General features: G+C 43.6%; 1 protein-coding gene and 1 long non-coding RNA gene across 4 annotated transcripts in view; one reads left to right on the plus strand and one right to left on the minus strand.

Moving 5' to 3' along the window:
- Positions 1–9,989: 9,989 nt before the first annotated feature.
- On the minus strand, positions 9,990–18,528 carry RPL38 (ribosomal protein L38). Of its 3 annotated transcripts, none has more exons than XM_077328288.1 (5): positions 18,448–18,528; positions 18,193–18,217; positions 16,680–16,740; positions 12,559–12,681; positions 9,990–10,070 (listed from the first exon to the last, which is right to left on the minus strand). In XM_077328288.1, exons 2-5 carry the CDS (start codon positions 18,193–18,195, stop codon positions 10,045–10,047), a joined length of 213 nt encoding a protein of 70 aa, XP_077184403.1. In that variant the 5' UTR covers positions 18,196–18,217; positions 18,448–18,528; the 3' UTR covers positions 9,990–10,044. The 3 variants fall into 3 exon arrangements, with proteins under 3 accessions (XP_077184403.1, XP_077184404.1, XP_077184405.1); XM_077328289.1 differs by having other exon boundaries at positions 18,375–18,499; XM_077328290.1 differs by having other exon boundaries at positions 18,431–18,455.
- LOC143833018 (uncharacterized) overlaps positions 18,525–18,635 on the plus strand; it is a 28,013-nt gene continuing 27,902 nt past the window's right edge. Inside the window, exon 1 of the long non-coding RNA XR_013229497.1 lies at positions 18,525–18,630. This is a non-coding gene — a long non-coding RNA (uncharacterized LOC143833018). The remainder of the gene's footprint in view (positions 18,631–18,635) is intronic.

The following is an 18,635-nucleotide window of genomic DNA, read 5'->3' on the forward strand; positions in this document are numbered from 1 at the left end:
GAACCTAGCAACTCGTCCACTTCGGGTAAAGAGAGTCGTCTGAAGCCATCGAACGTCACCTCCAAAGGCGGCCAACAGGTCTCCAGTTCATTTACTGTATTAACTGTGGCGGGAAGAGCGCGGCGGAGCGACGAGACTTTGTCCGCAAAATGGCTCATTAAAGCCTCACAGCCTAGTTCTAATTTTCTACTATTTTGGCGCCCCTCAAGGGCGGTAAGGGATCTAACTGTTCTAAATAGTTGGGCCGGGCGGGAGCTCGCGGACGCGATTTCCGCGGCAAAAAATTCCCGTTTTGCCACTTTCACCGCCATCTCATACGCCCTCATAAGCGTGCGATGAGATGTTCTCGTAGCTTCGTCGCGAGTCTTCCGCCACACTCGCTCTAGTCGTCTCACTTCCCTTTTTCTCTCCCGAAGCTCCCTGTTATACCAGGGTGCCCGTTTGAGTCGAGGGCAGAGAAGACGTTTAGGGGCGATCTCATCTATGGCAGCCGATAGGCGGGACTGCCAGTCCTCCACCAGGGCCGCCAGTGAGTCGCCAGGAGGCATCGGGTCCCGCAGAGCATTCCGGAATCCTATTGGATCCATAAGTCTCCGCGGGCGGACTAAAATGCGCCCGCCGCCCAACTGGGGGGGGGTGGTATCCTGAGCCGGGCCCGCAGGGCATAGTGGTCTGACCACGGCACAGCCAAAGCTGTATCCAGATCCACTTCTATCCCAGCGCCGAAAATCAGGTCGAGTGTGTGTCCGGCATGATGGGTGGGCCCAGCAACAAATTGCGAAAGTCCTAGTGTTGCCATGGATGACACCAGGTCTCCGCCATGGACTGGAGAGGGCGCATCCGCGTGGACATTGAAGTCACCCAGGATCAGAAGCCTGGGGTACTGCAACGCCCAGGCGGCCGCCGCCTCCAGCAGGCGGGGCAGGACATCTGGCGGCGTGTTGGGCGGACGGTATACCAACCAGATAGCCAAACTCTCGACCGAGTCCCATCCAATCATATATTATGATTGATATGGCTTTTAATCTGGGGTCCATGAGTTTAAGTGGAGTAACAGCATGGGGAAAGAACTTCTTTGTCTCAACATCAAAACTATGGACTAATACAGAGGTGTCAAATTAATTTGTTATGAGGGCCAAATCTGATGTATTTGTCACTTTGTCAGGCCAGGCAAGGTGTGTCATAAAATATACTGCCAAGTACAAGAGATACGGGCAAACCCAATTAATGATTTTTTTTTACTCAAAATGCAAACAAAATCAATTGATTCCTAGGAGAAGAAGCAATTGATTTACTGGGGAATCCATAAAAGCCTTAATTAATGTAGTTAATCATATGAAAGAGTGGGTGTTTACAAAAAGATGCCATAAAAACAGAGATATCTTACACTGCCATACACATTAGCTACTTTTTGTATATGTACCACTTTTAGGAGACAAATAATCTTCCTATCTGTCTCTTGCTCTTTGTTTCCTCTCTTCCCTCCTCCTACCTCTGAGGATCTCAAGGATGCATACCAGACTTTCCCATCCTTGAACTAATGTCTCAGTGTAATATCCTCCCTTCCTTAAAATATTAGCATCAATATTGATGTTTAGCCTATCTTTAGAAAAATAGTTGGTTCTTATATGCCGCTTTTCTCTACCTGAAGAAGTTTCAAAGGAAGCTCCTGGGTGTCCTCCTCCAGGCTGATTAGCTGTCCTCCCAGCGGCTGCCTAATCAGCATGTGTGTCCTGCCCCTGGCCATTTCCTCACCTCATAGTTCCTTCAGTTCCTCGAAGTCCGTCACCCGGTGAGTTAGCCGCCCCTGGCAGCTAACTCCCCCCCTTCCTTCAGACCTGCCGTAAAGGAAGCCCCAACAGCCCCTGACTGAGATGAGAGCAACACAGGGGAGTCTGTGGGGGGACTTGTACTTTCCTTTGAGGTGGGGTGGGGTGGGGAGCTTTACCTTTCTGCCTAACAGTTGACTGACAGGGAGGCCACAGAAAAGCCCCTTCTCACTTAAAATACTGATGTGGCCAGCCTCACTGCTGGAGGGAAGACGCAGCCAAGCCATGCATATTTATTCTCTGCAACTCTCTGTAGATTTGAGGCCTACCACACAGAATTGTTGTGCAGATGAAACTGGATGCTGTTTGTTATAGTCTGGAGATGAGCTGGGAGGTTGGCTACCCCTGGGTTGGAAACATTCCTGGAGGTTTGGAGGATGGCCTTAAAATGTTACAATGCCTCAGAGTCCATCCTCCAAAGTAGCCATTTTTGCCTGCAGAGCTGATCATTATAATCTAGAGATGAGCAGTGTTACTAGAGATGATGGTAGAGGCTTGCAGGCTGAGGTTGGGGTAGAGTGGTACAGGTGTGTCCTGCCTGGGCTATGGGCTTTTGGTCAGCCCTTACCAGAAACTGTTTGTATTTTGGGGTGCAGACAGACTAGCATGGGTCCTGCGAGTCTGGAAAGTACAGGAAGATCTATCTAAATAAAGAATATTTACAGCCTGAAACTGTAAATGGTGAACAAGTCAATGGCTAGAAAGACATAGAAACTGAAGTGACTTTTCTCAAGCTTGGCCTGGTAAATAAAAATCAGTATTTGCAAGGAAGGTATTTACAAAATCAAAGGCATAAGTGGCCCAGAATTTCAAGTGGAGTTAGCTTTACAGGAAAGTAGACAGTGAGACTTCGGGGGGAACTAGGTGATCCACTTTTATTAGGCAAGACATGGCTTTGCGGACAACAACAGGGACTGCAAGTGCCTGCAGTAGGCCTCAGGCTTCAGGAGGACAGACATCACCAGCCAAGCAACAGACTGTGCTAGCCAAGTGGTGTCTGTGGCCATGTGTATTCCTTTCAAAGGGGTACATGTGAGGGGGGGAAAGCTTTCCCTTCAGTCTAACTGCCTGGAGATTCTCAGACTTCACCTGGAGGCTGGCATCCCTAAGCCTCAGTGGGATACAATACAACACAGTCACCCCTCCAGAGCAGCCATTTTTGCATAGGAAGCTGATCTTTATAGTCTGGAGATGAGCAGCAATTCCAGATCTCCGGGCCCCACCTGGAGTTGGCTGTCCCTGGTCTGAGGTTTAGAAGTGGGGCATCAAAAGTGTATAATGCCTCTGCAACCATCTAACCAGCCCCCTGACATATTTCAGGTCAAGAAAACATTGCAGAGAGGAGGTAAGGTTACCAGATTGGTGTAGGTTCATGTTCTGGAATTCCACACTACTTAGGTGTGCATAAACCTGACTAGGGTCAAGACTGCGGTGCAGAGAGATACCTCCTCTTAGGGTTGCCAGCTTCCAAGTGAGGCACTAAACCCACACCAAACCATGAGCTAGCACCCATTGTATTACATAATGCTACGGGCTTTAATACTAGTAACTTATATAACCGAGGCAATCCTTTCCCAATTTCAACAAGGCAAAAAGATGAATAGAGTCATGAATAGAGTCAAGGAAGTGACTGGTCTCCATAGCTTTTCATTTAATTTATGAATCAATTTATATTTCAAGAACACATACTGCTTAAATGTAAATCTGTCTGGCCCTTGTGGTTCCACCATCTTCATATTGTCTACTGAACTTTGTTTAAGAAAATCCCAAGAATAACCAGCCTTATGATCTCTGCAGATGGGGTAGTGTCTGACCGCTATACAGATCAAATACAAACATTTAAATACCAGAAATAATTAGTCTGCATTTTTAATTTCCTAGCAGAAAGATCTGTTAAGGCCAAATTCCCCATGTTACTTATCTAGAACTTCTCCCATTCTATGGTTTTGTTCGTATTTACTATTTCTAGGCATGCAAGTAAGTTGGTATAGGTCATTAGTATGAAACCCCCAAAGGTGAAAAGATGCAAATGCTGTCTCAGTCATAGACATGTGAAATGAGTGGCAAAACATCTGCCAAACAAGGGCAGATGTAGAACTCAAGTTCTAAAATATATTGTTCAAGTAGTAGGACAAGAATATTTTAAAAAGTGCAGGGCAAAACATTACATCTCTAATGTTATCTACAATTAGAGTGATTTCTCAGGCTTCCTTGGGAGGTGGCGGGTTCTCCATCTTTGGAGATTTTTAAACAGAGGCTGGATAGCCATCTGACGGAGAGGCTGATTCTGTGAAGGCTAAAGGGGGTGGCAGGTTACAGTAGATGAGCGATAGGGTTGTGAGTATCCTGAATAGTGCAGGGGGCTGGACTAGATGACCCAGGCGGTCCCTTCCAACACTATGATTCTATGATTCTATGAATTCTGAGTTGACCCTGGCTACTTCTTCGGCTGCAGTTTTAAATGTTCACCTCATCCGCTAACAAAGGAAGCAATTAACTTGTCTGATTTTTGCTTCTTAATTCATTACAAGTGCCCAGCTAGCCTAAGATCAAATTCAGTTGTTGGCTTTCCCAGGACAATTAAGATTATTAGCAGCAGTCTTTCCTAGTTCTTAATGCCACTAAAAGTCTCTCTCACTCTCTCTCTTAACATCTGTATGATGGTTTGAGCCCTGAACTGGATGCTTAGCCTAGCCCTATCGTGTTAGATCTCAAGAGACCAAGCAGGGCTGCCTTTGGTAAGTTTTTTGGATGGGAGACTCGCAAGGAAGTCCAGCATCATGATGCAGATGCAGGCAATGGCAAACGGTCTCTGAATGCCTTTTTCCATGAAACCCTGTGACTTGACAGCACTTTCTATTATGAGGGTTTGATGCACAGAGGACTCTGCCATAGGGCCGCAGGGGGTTGGAGGCTCTTTGGATGCACATTTCATGATTTTCCCGCAACTAAGTCCTTCTGTTTTTTTGTTAACATAGGATTGTTATTTTTAAACATACAGCAACACCTAGAGGCAGCATTCTGAACAGTATTGCGTTTGCCTGCACAATAGTTAAATCACACAAATGACATTCTCTTTCTGATCAGTTTTAGAAATGTTTCAAGTCACGATGGCTCCTTTGAATAACTGAGGGTATAAATGCACAAATTTTTGAAAGGAAGAACCAAATGGACTTTTTGTATAAGATATAAGAAGGAAGTTCTAAATAACTAATGTGTGCATTTTTGTCTTTATGTAGCATTTTAATACATTAAAAATGTGAGAACGGATTTCTGCCCATTGTGGGGAAACACCCCCCCCATAATGGGCACAGCGGCGGCTGATGAGCCCCAGCACTGAGCGAGCTGCACTTGCTGCACTGCCGCTGCCACCACCGCCCAGCTTCCGAGGCCGACCCCACACTTCTGAGGTCCTGGCCAGCTGCCATCTATTGGCACGCTCCCTGGAGTGGGACAGCGGACGTCATGTCTGTAGCCATGCCTGTTTTAGGAGCTGGCCATAGATGGAGTCATAGAACTTCTTAATTCCGGCGAGGGCTTCCTTGTCCTTGAGTGTAGTTCCATTCTGTTGATGACAGGGAGTGTGAGTGGGAGCTTCCTGGTTGTCAGAGAGGCAGTGGCTGAAGACTGTGACGATGCCATGCTGGGAAGCACCAGAGGCGAGGATGACTGGCTCGGCCTTGTCCAAATGGAGTGGCAGCTCTGCAGACCCTCAGAAAGATGGCTTGACTCTTGCTGCCATCTGTGATGTCAGTGGCCTTGAGGCATCATTGGAGGCACTTGATGTATGAAGCCCATCTGGCTGGGCAGTTGGGGCCGAAAGGCTCCATATGGTTCATGGCAGCCATGTCTTCTGCTGTGGCTGAACAGGCACCGGATGGAAGAAGTGATTTCAGGCAGCTTGTTCCTCCTCAGATGGCAGCGCTCCACAGCTGCTATTTTAGCAGTCGCTTCCCAGGGCTGCCTACCCAGCACAGAAATCCCACCTTTATGGCCAGTGGGAAATCTGCGGGTTCAGAGACATGGGCACTGTGATTGCATTCCAGCTTTTTGTTGAAAGGATACAACTGAACTCAAGCTGAACTGAGGAAAACACCCCGATATGTACAGCATAGGATAATAGGAGATTCCTGCTAGTATGCGCCATTGGTCAGTTTGACTTTAAATTGATTCGATCCAGCAGACACGATGTAGCTGCACCTTCACCAGTTGTAATTGCAAGATTATGATTCTGCCTCGGACCTCAAGCTCTGTTCCTTGGCAGATCTGCATACGCAACATGATCAGTCATATAACCTCCCACATGGCTCCCTGACCTTTTTGTGCCTCTGGGCACCTCTGGAATTGTAACGTAGAGCAGGGGGCACAGCCACAAACTGCCACAGAGGGCAGAGCCAACTACAAAATGGCTGCTGCAGCACATCTTCCATCTCACAGTGAAAGCCCTTGTGTTGTGGTGGCAGCCGCTGCCAAAGCAATGTTTTAAAAAATCTGCACAGCCAATCACATTTCCAGTGGTCAATCGGAAACCTTTCAGAGCAAAAGCCCCTCCTTGTTCTTTCCACTTGGCAAGTCCCATGATGCCCATAGGCACCATATCCGGAACTTCTGATCTAGTATACTTAATCTATTAGAAAATGACAGCTCCAGTGCATGATTTTGGTCCATCTGAATAGCTTCCATGTCTTCTGGGGGTTATACTTTAATAGTGATTAGCAATTTATGCCAAAATTGTTTCCCACTGTGTTCTGTATCCCTTTCAATGTTTGTTTACTATACTTCTATCCCAACACTCCCAGCACTGTTGGCTCACAGCGACTCACAAAATATCACATCTATAAAAACATCCCATAAAACATCCCTCACACGTAACAATTCCATAAAAGCTTAACAATAAAATATTAATGTTGTTTTTACCATTAAAAACTTTCTCATTCTCAAGGTAATATTGAGAAATCAGTTTCACTGTGAGTAAACCAGCTGGTCCCTGCCTTGCATGGATGATGTTTGTTGATTTAGAGGGTTCCTTAGGTGCATAGAAAAATGACTTTGTACATTATCCAAATACTCTGCCAAACGTCTGTCGAGTACTAAATATATTTCACCTAGGGTGGAATGTAGCTGAGACCCAGCTAAAGGAGAAGTATGGAGGGGAAAAAGCAGAGACCTTAAAAGAATCCTGCAGAGGGAAACTGAAGGATTCCAAATGTCCCTTCCCATAGTAAAAGGTAAAGGTATCCCCTGTGCAAGCACCGAGTCATGTCTGACCGTTGGAGTGACGCCCTCCAGCATTTTCATGGCAGACTCAATACGGGGTGGTTTGTCAGTGGCTTCCCCAGTCATTACTGTTTTACCCCCCAGCAAGCTGGGTACTCATTTTACCGACCTCAGAAGGATGGAAGGTTGAGTCAACCTTGAGTCGGCTGCTGGGATTGAACTCCCAGCCTCATGGGCAGAGCTTTCTGACTGCATTGCTACCTTAACACTCCGCGCCACAAGAGGCTCTGGCCCTTCCCATACTTCCTCACAAATTGCTTAAAGCCTGTGCTAGTCTATTTAGCAGCAGGTACGCATGATCACCGTGACAGTTTTTAAAAACTGAGAGTCAAAAACCTATATAGTTGGATCTTGCAAATTAGTCCAGGCCCTAATCCCAAATGGACTGTTAGCTGTCCACAACTCTCTCTATGCTCTGGGACAACATAAAGCCTTTCATAATGAGGGCAGATCAACATAGCTTTCAAGGTAAAAATGAGAGACTAAGGTCAAACCTTAACACAATATATTCATTCTAGCATCATGCAATAATTGCACCCCTCCACTCAATAAACAATTTTCACCCCATTTTTTCCAAATGCATTTTAGAATGTAAGAGACCCACAAGGAATGTCTAGGGAAGGGGCATTTCCCCCACTGTTGTTCCTCCCCTCTCCCATTACTTCTGTCTCTTGCCCTTTCTCTATCCTGTCACCCATTCTTTCTCTCCCCTCCATGTCTGTCGCTCTCTCTGCCACCCATTCAACACCAGCATTCTCTTTCTACCTCCCAGCCCTGCATTCACAAGCTTTTGTTGTAACTTAGCATTTGCTTAGGCTGGTAGTTGGGGGTGGGAGTTCATCGAGGGTTCAGAAGATGGGGGTGCAAGACTAGTGTCTGCCACCCATCATTCCATCCAGAGGACAGGGCATAAATCTGCATAGTGTTTGGAAACCCCCAGAGCCCAGGCCAAGCCGCGGTGTCTGGCACTTAGTTTCATTTTGCTGTGAGAAGTGATGGGAGGGGGTGTCAACTGGAGTTTTTATGCCCAAAGTTGGGATTAGGGGGAGAAAGGGGGAAGTGCAGATACAGGACTTGCTTAGAGGTGCCTTGGTCTTAGCAAGAAATTGGCAATGTCCTGCTCCACTTTTTCCTAGATTTTCTCCAATAAGGTTTGCTTATTGAGAATATCAACTGGAACCTCACACCCAGCACTCTCATCTCTTTGTATGCCTGGCGCTTGGTTCCCTTGCCAAACTTCCTGTCCTACTTCCCACTCTTGGTAGCCCACAGAGTTGCTCTGGGTAGGCCAGCTGATTTTCCCTTCCTTTGCTGGCTGGTTTACCTGGAGGCCCACCAAGTTTCCCTTCCTGCTGCGCTTGGCAGTTTGCTGAGTGTTGCTCCAGGCAGGCCCACTAAGCTTACCCCCCCCCCATTCCTGGGCCTGCTATGTGGGCCCATGAAAGCTCCCCCCCCCCCCCCCAGGATCTCAGTGGCTCATCTCGTGTGTCTCCAAGCTTCTGCCTCTGCCACCAGAACTTTCAGAGGTATGTTGCCATTGCTTCAGCAGACACTTTTATTTGGGATTTATTTTAAAATCCCATGCTATGAGTTTTAACTTCAGATTTTTTTCCTGCAAACCCGGGAGGTTACCTAAATTTCCAGAACAGCCTGGGGGGAGATAAGAGTGCTCCCAGCTATAGACTTTGTTGTTCAACTATGATGAAAGCCACACTTTTTATGCCTGGGATGAATTTGTATTTTTACTGAAGTTTTCAATCAAATTTATTTTATAGGAAATAAGTACATTTTGTGCATGCTATGGATTTTTGTGCCTTGTTTCCTACCAATATGCAATCCTCTCCTTAGCAAATATCATACTTTAACATTCCAGGCTGCTGTAGTTCTTCATTGTTTTACAACTACTAGAGAATTGCAAGAGATGTCATCACCCACTTTTGCCTTCCTTTACAATCAGCCTGCACATTTCAAGGAACACCCAAGCCCTACAACTTTTTTTTGCAATAGTCATGTTTAGATCATGTTCTGTTCTGAAATGCACTTACTTCATTTATACCCCACCTTTCTTCCCCATCCGTTTTTAGCTGCTCTCACTTAAGCCCATTATCCCTTCCCCAACAGCATTCACCACCTTTCCTTTCCAGTCTGTGTGTTCTTTCAGTTGTTTCAGGCCACATATACTTGACTAGCCCATCACCCAGTGTCTTTTCCTTCCTCCTGTTCTACTTCCTTCTGCCTTCTACCCCCTTGCTCAGTTGAGGGGGGCATGACCTTTCTCACTGGTGTTCTTTTGCAAACCATGTTACTACCACCACCCTAATTTGCAGATACCTCTATCCTCACATAGCCCTGGTGTACAGAGGTTTTGATATACATGGGGAAGCAACACATCCATTAGAAAGTAGGATTCAATCTCTATTGTTGAATTTGCCCTGCAAAAACCAAATTCATTGAAGTGGGTTTCTTCAAATGTATGGCTGCAGTAGGAAAAAATAAACTACATTAGGAATGTTTCTAGGCAGGGATCTGTTCACTTAAAGTGCTAGTTTGAGTAGTATTTTCTACAGATATGTGAACTCCAGGTTTTTAAGCACCTCAGATGCATCTGATTCCATTACATCTTTCATCATGGCACCGAAATAATAGAATGATTAGAAATTCTCCACTCCAGATTGAAAGCACCTCACTTACTGTACCATTGCTTGGATTCAAAGTCCAAGGAGACTGAGGTAAACAAAGCTGACAGGTTCACAAGGAAGACCCAAGTTCACCACATTCCAGATTATGCAGTTTCTACAGCTCTTCAGAACTGCAGTCCTGAACTCATGGACAGCTGCTGTTCCCTTAAGGCACCCCTGGGAAAGATAACACTGAGTATGAAAGTACAATTAATTCCTTTATTACAATCCATGGGCTAAACTGCAGGCATAACCAGGATTCATTTCAGCTCCTTCACAGCCAAACCTGAAAAGAAGAAATAAAGATGCCGAGTCATAAAGAGGGAGGTTCTACTCTCATTTCTGCTTTGTCAGGCTGACAGTCTCTCAAAAATTGTTCACTAGTCAAGGCTCAAGCTGACAAGACTTGTTAGCAGAACTCAGTGAGTGTGCAAAGGAGCATGACTTGCTAGCCTGGGAACCAGGTGGCCTGAACACTTACAGGGCTTTTCATATATATACTGCTACTATGGCTGGGTGTTCCTTGACATTTTACTCAGATGCTGCCTATGTCATTGCTCAAGCTATAACATCTTCATGCTGTCCAGCTGTTCCCTCTTAGGCAAGTGGCATTTAGACACAAGGTTTTAAGAGTCCATTTTATTGCTGACACTGGCACAACATCTGCAGGAGGATTTATGCTACCTCTTCAGTTAGCTTAACTGAAGGAATAGCATTAATTTCACTCACTTCTCAATAAGTTATGATTCCATCCATGCTGTTGCTTACCAGTACAGCAACCTATGTATTAGTTTCCAGCACTCATACAAGGTGAATAAATGGACAGCTTAAAATAAGATTTTCCTTTAAAAAAATGTCATCTTGAGAATGTCTTTTTTTAAAGATAAGTCAAATTTTAAAGTTTCTTACTAGGCTTGTGCGCTAAGGGCCCAATCCGGCCAATTAAGCTTCAGCGCCCATTAAAGTCAATGGTGCTACTGATTATAATGGGAATTTCGGCTTTTCTACTTTTGCCAGGGCCTTGGTGGAGGGGTAAGGTTACAGCCTCCAAACTTTCAGGATAGCCCCAGGAGGCTCTTCCCTGAGTCCTCTCCAAATTTCAAAATGATTGGTCTAACAGGTCCACTTCTAGGGGCTCTCGAAGAGGGTTCCTCTATCCCTCCATTATATCCAATGGAGTCCGTCCCATAGCATATAATGGAGTGGATGGGGGCACCCTCTTCACCTCTTAAGAATTAAACCAGTGACCTTTTTCTGTGTACAAGAACAAACCATGGGGAACAACACGTTACTTCTCAAGCAAACAGCAGATTTGGCCACAAACAGAAATTTTAAAAGACTAACATGAGTTAGGTCCTTGTCCAACTTTGCATAGGATGGGTTTTTACTGTTTACTTCATGAAAGAACACAACAGCATGGGACTTATGCACTAGTTTACACTAACTATAGGTTTGTCCCTAAACCACTGGCTGTTTCCCAAGAACCATCTGTTTGCTTCTCAAGGACTCACTGTTTCCTCCTAGATAATAGTATTCCTTAATACAGGGTTCCCTCAGTGTTTGAGAATTCTGAGAAAAGGAGGCAGCTGACACAGGAAAATGGTGGCTTTACACAAGAGACAAGTCAACAGAGTTTATTGTCAGGATGAAGAGGGGTGGGGTTGAAAAACTTCCACCAACATTTCTCAGAGCAGTCCATTTTCTGCTCACTGTATACTCCTTTCTAGTAATTAATCAGCATTAAAGCTTACAGTAAAATCTCAAATTATAGCCTCACAATGCCAGCTTTAAAGCATTATTTACGATTCTTGATTTACGTCAACTTTAACCCATGAATTGATGGTTCCCATAGATGTTGGTCAAATATGGTTTGGTCAAGCAGTAGGTTATAAATGGTTTATTTATTTTCAGATTTATTTCCTGCCACTCCCTAGACAGCTCGTGGCGGGTCACAATGTCTTAAAACCCCATTAAAACTGCCATTAAAAGACATAAAACCATCCCACCATGGTGAAAAAAATCCCCTTCCTGCCCCCTAGTACTAAGGGGATGGTGGTGGAAAAGGTCCAACAATGTTCACTCCAAAATGGTTTGTCATTGCATCCCCACAAATATCAGGTCCCGTTTCTGATAAATTCCATTTTCAGTGACTTTGCTTTATCTAATTATTTACCTCTAAGCAGATCATTCTGTAACGTGAGAGGCTAATGAATTATGTGTTGAAATATTTGAGATTATGTTCCATTGTAGGCTCAATACTCTTTATTTGCCACCTTAAAATTGTCAATTTCCCTCAAGTTACTTCTCCACCACTTCATCACTTCAAAATATTCCCTGTATTTATAAACAGAATGGGCCAAATACTACTGAACAGATCCTAATCCTTTATCAGGCAGAAAAGGATTAAGATGTTTACTGTATTTTGAGATGCTGAATCATAAACCTGCATGCCATAAAACTTGGGTTGATTTCAAAGTATAGTATATGCTGATTCACAAGCAACAACAGTAATAATCTGTAGTTATCTAGGGCAAGCTAGCAAAAGCTTAACTCCAGAAGCTAGCTAGTACATATTTATGTTGTCCCTTTCACATGGGTTCTCCTCATATATACAACATATCAAAATGTCTACTACTTTCTGCCACACTCAATACAGAAGCAATAAACAAGGACCACTTGTGAATGATGTGTTGGCAAGGTCACAAGTTTAACACAGCTCTTCTCATATTACTAGAGCCTTTTCCCAAAATCACATTAGCCCTCACATTCACTACCTGGTGGCAGAGATTGCTTCAACTTTTCAGCCTTTTCCTTGTCTGTGATAACGAGGGTATACAGATACCGGCTGCATCGCACCTTGAATTTCACATTATCCTTGTTTTTTTTAATCTTGACAGCTGTGGAAGTAAGAACACTTATGTCAGTGCTGTATTCAGAACACTCAACAGGCTGACTGGTACAACATTAGAACAAGAGTCTAGTATAGCGATCCCCAACCTGTGGGCTGCAGACCACATGTGGTCCATTGACTAACTGGAGGTGGGCCGCAAAGGACGCCCCCCCCCCCCCGGCCCTTTACTTCATCCATGATCCGGCAAGCGCACATGGGACTATCTCGTTGCAGAGAAACAAATTCAGGGTTCCCATTGATTTGTCACTGTCATGAGTTAAAATTTCCATGAAAATAAAATGTTCCTTATGTTCATTGTTGTGGCGTGTCTGTATCTTATTTTGAAGGGATGTTTAAACATTACCATAGCGACCAGAGTCAGAGAGCATTAGGGGAGTGGGCCTCAGTAAAACTGTCAAGTGTTGAGTGGTCCCCGGTGATAAAAAGGTTGGGGACCACTGGTCTAGTAGGTATCTTGGGTGTGCGTGCCAAACAGCAACACATAGCACCGCCTTCATCAGCACTTGGGCCAGGTCACCAACCAAGACATTGGGACGAGCGCCATGGAAGAGAAGGCAACGGTATGTCTTACCAGTGCCTTCCAGGACCAAACAGCCACCAAAAGGACTGAGATGAGCTACTAAAAGGGCCTAGCAGCACCTGTTGTGAATAAACAAATAAGACGCAGATCATCCCCCATTTGTGATTGTTTCCACAGCCACAAAAAAAAAAATGCTGTAATGGCTGCCCTAATGCTTTGTGAAATAACAAAACTTTCATACAAAAAAACGGGCTCTTAAGAAGATCTGAAAGTTTTCCTTGTTTTCCCGCACAATTTGAGAATGTTCAGAAAATGTGATTTCTCCCCCTCCCCTCGGTGGGAATTCCTAATTACCTAATGAGGAAGCTGAGGATTAAAGTCTGTTACCTCCTCCTTTCCCACCTCAAGTGATGACATATAAACTCAAACCAATAATCTGCCTCTCCTCCCACCTTCCCTTTCATATTTATTTTTTTTTAATTATAGTAGCATTACCATGCAAGTTTGCTCTAATAATAGCACCGGCTTTCTGGGGACGCTCCAGAAAGTTAAAAGACAAAACAAGGACTCCACGTCCCTGCCTCCCTCATTTCCCCCTACAGCATCTAAGTATACTTAATAATTTAAGGTGCAACTTGCCAGTTTGTAACTTCCATGCAGAAAAACAGCTGTGTAATGGCTGGTGACATGCTTTGTTTTCATGCATGCATGGTGACTGAGTCCACATCAACAGCCCCCCCCCCTTTGCTTGGCTGATTCAAGTGCCATGGGAATCAAGGGATGGGCTGGTACAATTTTTAATTTTTTAAAACTTTTTAAAACACTGGCATTTGCAGGGCAAGTTCAGGGCCTGGGGGTGCCTTGCTCATTGAAAAACATGTTAGCATTGTGGTCAGGAGTGCCTTCTACCACCTGCATTTAGTTTGCCAACCTTCTTCTTTGTTAAGATTCGGCCAACATGGCCATGCTGATCCATTCTTTGGAACCTCATAGTTGGCTTATTTAATGTGCTCTGCAGTGGGCTGCCCCTGAAAACAACCTAGAAACTACACCTGGTTCAAAATGCAGCAGACCAATTTATTGGCAGAGTCTAGCTGATAGTTAACTTATTTAAAGCAATTACACTGGTAGCTAGTTTCAGAGTCCATTGCAAGGTGCTGGTTATGATTTTCACAGCCTAGGACCATCTTTTCCCATATGCCCTCATGGTCTTCAATCTGCCACCAACTCACCGAGAAAATACAGACTATTTTAATAGATTTAGTAAACTGACTGGTGTAAGCTCATGCTACTTCCAGGATTGTTATAAGGGCTAAAATGGGGTGGGGACCATATATGCTGCCATGAATTCCTTTGAGACAGGGGAGGATAAGTAAATACTAAGATGGCTTTCTCACATCTGAATAGGAATAGAAGTCTCCTTCAAAGCATGTTCAATAGATTGCAATGATATTTCAAACAGTAAGTGAAACCACTAAACATTAAAGGATGCCTTGCCACAAAACCATCGTTTGAATGAACATCTCCAAAATATGCTAAATCAAGAGTTCTGTGCTTAGTATTGGGTCACTATTTGTTTGGGTTTAATTCCAAAAGGAAATAACTTTATGTATGGAAACAAAATCAAGAAGAATAAAAAAGGAACCCCCCCCCCTGATAAAGTTGTACACGAAACATGTTGGGGTTGTTCAACTATTAAAGATACTTTTCCTTCTGCACCGATTGTTTATTCTTTGTTTTGCCTTGCTGTGGTCCCCTTTCCTCTCCAACTACTAAGTAGCAAAATGCTACATGTGACAAGTTTCTACTCTAGTACAACATCCAAGGCAACATGCTCTGCTGAAAGCACTACAAAATAGTTTATTTCCTTATACCAGATTTCTAACATGAAGAGGACCTAGCTGTGGGCAAAATGTAAATATCAAGCCATGTATCTGGAAGTAGTTTTATGAGAATATATTAAAAGGGAATGCATCTATCCTGTACTGAAGGGAAAAATCTTATTATATTCAGATATGAAACAAACATTTACTGCTTGTAAATTAATTTCAAACACTGCAGCTCACACTAGAGTAATTTGAGGCTTGGTAGCAGTCCTAGGAATTTTGGGTAGCTCCTGAAGAGTAAAACTGAACATAATATCTGGAGCAACTGTAAAGTAGGCCTAGTTTCTAAAGGAATTTTTAATACCATAAGAAATTTTAAAAATCACAGCCTGAAAGTACTCAAGGCATGTGTACTTTGCCAACTTAAATGTATTTAACTGCCGTGTCTCTAGAAATAACTGTAAATTTGTTTTGTAAGAGATCTCATTTCTAACATATTTTACATTCCCCAAAGCAAAATGCATACATTTTTAGGGGAAGTCATGACATCAGCTTGCAAACATCATTACATTTTTATGAAACACTTCCCCCCTCTAGTTTATATTTCAGATGTGCTCTTGAGAATTACTCTGCCTAGGCAATGTCACCAAGCAACAAGAGTACATTCTATATTAATAAACATTTTTAGACAGAAGAGTAAAGGAAAATCCATTCTAATTATACTATTAAAATCAACCATAGAATATAAGGTTAATAGCTCCTTGCAAAAGATTAATCCATCCTTCTTCTGGTATTTTTCTCTATATAACTTCTGACAAGAGTCACTAGAAAAGACAATAATGGTAGGAAAAGGTGAAAGCAGCAGGAAAAGAGGGAGCCCCAATATGCAAAGGATTGACTCAGTAAGGGAAACTATGTCCCTCAGTTTGCAGGCTAAGAATAGGGCATTTTGGAGGTTATTAATTCATAGGGTCACCATAAATTGCAACTTGACTGCCCTGGACACACACACATCACTTCAATACACACTGAGCTCAGGAGTGGGTCTCATGGTTATATCCTTTTTCATTATTGCCTGCCACCTGGACTTTTAAAATGTTAGTTTGGATGTTACCATCAGCACACATGGCAACTATGAACAAGCTCAAAAATGAAAAGTTTCATCATGAACAATTGCTGAAAATTGTGGCAAGAGTGCTCTGATTTATTATTTACTCCATTTCCCCCCACCTTCCTCCAAAAAATTCAGGATTAACATACATTGTTCTGCACGCCTCCATATTACTGTCACAACCACCCTGTGAGGTGGGCTAAGCAGAGAGGAGGTCTGGTCCAACATCACCCAGAAAGCTTCATGGCAGAGTAATTTAACAGAAGAACATTGCTTTATTATAGCACATCTTCTTTGCACATTCTAACTTTTTTGATCTACCCATCCCTTTTATGCAGTGCTGGTACTTAAATCACAGGCCTTTGGGGAAATGTTTTTCTCAAATCTCCATGCAATACTGAATTTACACAGAAACAGTACTATACGTGCAGTTTTGACACTATTTAAATACAAAGGTACCTAAGAATGACAGTCCTTTTAAAAATTCAATGATTTATTGTTTCACAAAATTAACAGTTGATACTCACATTTTGCATCTTTTCTCCTGGCTGTCAATAGGAAGTCTTTGATCTCTTCAATTTTGCGAGGCTGTAATAAGTAAATAATCAGGGTTCTGAATATCTTGTTAGTCTAGCTATGTTAAATTCTTTAAATCAACTTTTCCTTCTCTGTTCAACCTATGTGCCAGATACCCACTAAGAAAATCTGGCAAAACTATAAAAAATTCATTTATTGGATTTTTAGACTGCCCTCCAGGTAAGCCGGCTCCGAGCAGCTTACAAGTGTGAATAAAATACAATAATCAGAACAAACAAATTTGAATTTAGAACAGGTAGCAAACAGGCTAAAATTCTGCAGCAACAGTTCTTCCACAGAGTATCCGTTGCAGTTATCCCCCCCCCCCAAAAAAATCAGGTGGGTCTGGGAGTAAATTGATGACTGGATGAATAGACAGGAATAACAACAAATTGCAGTGTTTCAGCCTTCAGAGAAGGATATAACGTGAGACCTTAAAAAATCAACTCTGTAGGGGCCAGAATTGACAGTGACTATTCACGAAAGTTCTATCCAGGTTCAAGTGGATACTGCTCTGAAAAATCCTGTTTTTGAGCTGACAATTTGTTAAAAATGAAAGTGAGTTCCATGCTACGCACCATGAAAAAATTGCTTGAAAATAATCTGCTACTGTCTACTACCCTTATGCAACCACATTTGGAATACTGAATACAGTTCTGGTTACACAATTTCACTCCTTTGTTTTACTTTTTGCTTAGAAAGGAGAAAGGGGGTGGACATACTAAAAATGTATAAAATGATGCATACTGGGCAAGGTGAACATATTTCCATCTCATGTAATGCTTCAATATCAAACTATTAAGTAAATTGACAGTACATTCCACTCCACACAGTTCAAAATTACCCAGAATTCATTGCCACAAAATGGGATAGCCACTGGTTCAGGAGGCTTTATTGAGAACAATGGATTATAAGTCACAGAGACGACCAATATCTTCGGGAACTGAAGGGAACTGTGATTTAACATACTGAGTATCTGCTTCTGGAAGAACAACAGTCCTTGACTTCATGACCTCCTTATGGGCTTTCCCAAAACATCTTGTCTGAATGCTACAGCATATTCAAAATGCTAGACGAGATTGGCTCTTTGCCTGACCCGGATAAGATTCTTCTTATGTTCCAGATATTATAACCAATAGCCACTCGCAGGTTCTTCAAAACTATAGCAACAAGTAGCTAAAACCCATATCCTACCACTACAAGGATAACAGGACCCTTACACTACCCACCCACACTACCCACCCACGCACTCTTTCCCGTCGACTCCTACTGGATACACGCAGTCCCACCAAAATACTAAGCATAAACAGTCTCCACTGACCTAACCTTTTTAAAAACACTAAAATTCACCGTACAGTACCTCCCCTCTCTATCTATGCTACAGAAAACCCACAACTCAGCCGAATAAAGAACATCCAGGTGAAACCGCTTCCTAGCCGACCACCCGCTTCCCCGCGTACTCACCATAGCGACAGCTTCTGGCGACTGCCTGTGGGAGAGAGAGGGGGGGGGGGAATCAAAATGGCCGCATCAGTTGGGATTCACGAGAAAAAGGGGCCACACTCCGCGCCCCGTTTCCCTCAGCAGAGACCAAATCTCCACCACTACCTTCCTGGCCACCCGCTCTGCAGCCGCCACCCGCTTACCAGCTTCCTCTAAGCAGCCCCGGCACGGATGGCACCGGATCGACAATACCCCTCACCCAGACGCCGAACTCACCCAGACGCTGAGCCCGAAAGACCTCAAGCAGGAAAGAACAAGCACTTCCGCATCCGGGTAATTAAATGGGGCGAGGGCTTAAACTATGGAAGTCAGAGAGGGACAAAATTGTCCTTCGCAAAACTGAATCAAAGCGCCTTCTTTTAAGTAGCCAAGATTTTGCGCTTGATTACAGCAAGAAAAGTAAG

The sequence above is a fragment of the Paroedura picta genome, chromosome 3 (genome assembly GCF_049243985.1).
Source record: "Paroedura picta isolate Pp20150507F chromosome 3, Ppicta_v3.0, whole genome shotgun sequence".
Classification (NCBI taxonomy): domain Eukaryota; kingdom Metazoa; phylum Chordata; class Lepidosauria; order Squamata; family Gekkonidae; genus Paroedura; species Paroedura picta.

Coding starts and splice junctions, on each gene's coding strand:
- RPL38 (XM_077328288.1), bottom strand. Junction 12,682..16,679: donor CAGGAGAAAAGATGCAAAAT/GTGAGTATCAAC, acceptor TTACTTCCACAG/CTGTCAAGATTAAAAAAAAC. Junction 10,071..12,558: donor GAAGCAATCTCTGCCACCAG/GTAGTGAATGTG, acceptor TCTTCTTTTCAG/GTTTGGCTGTGAAGGAGCTG.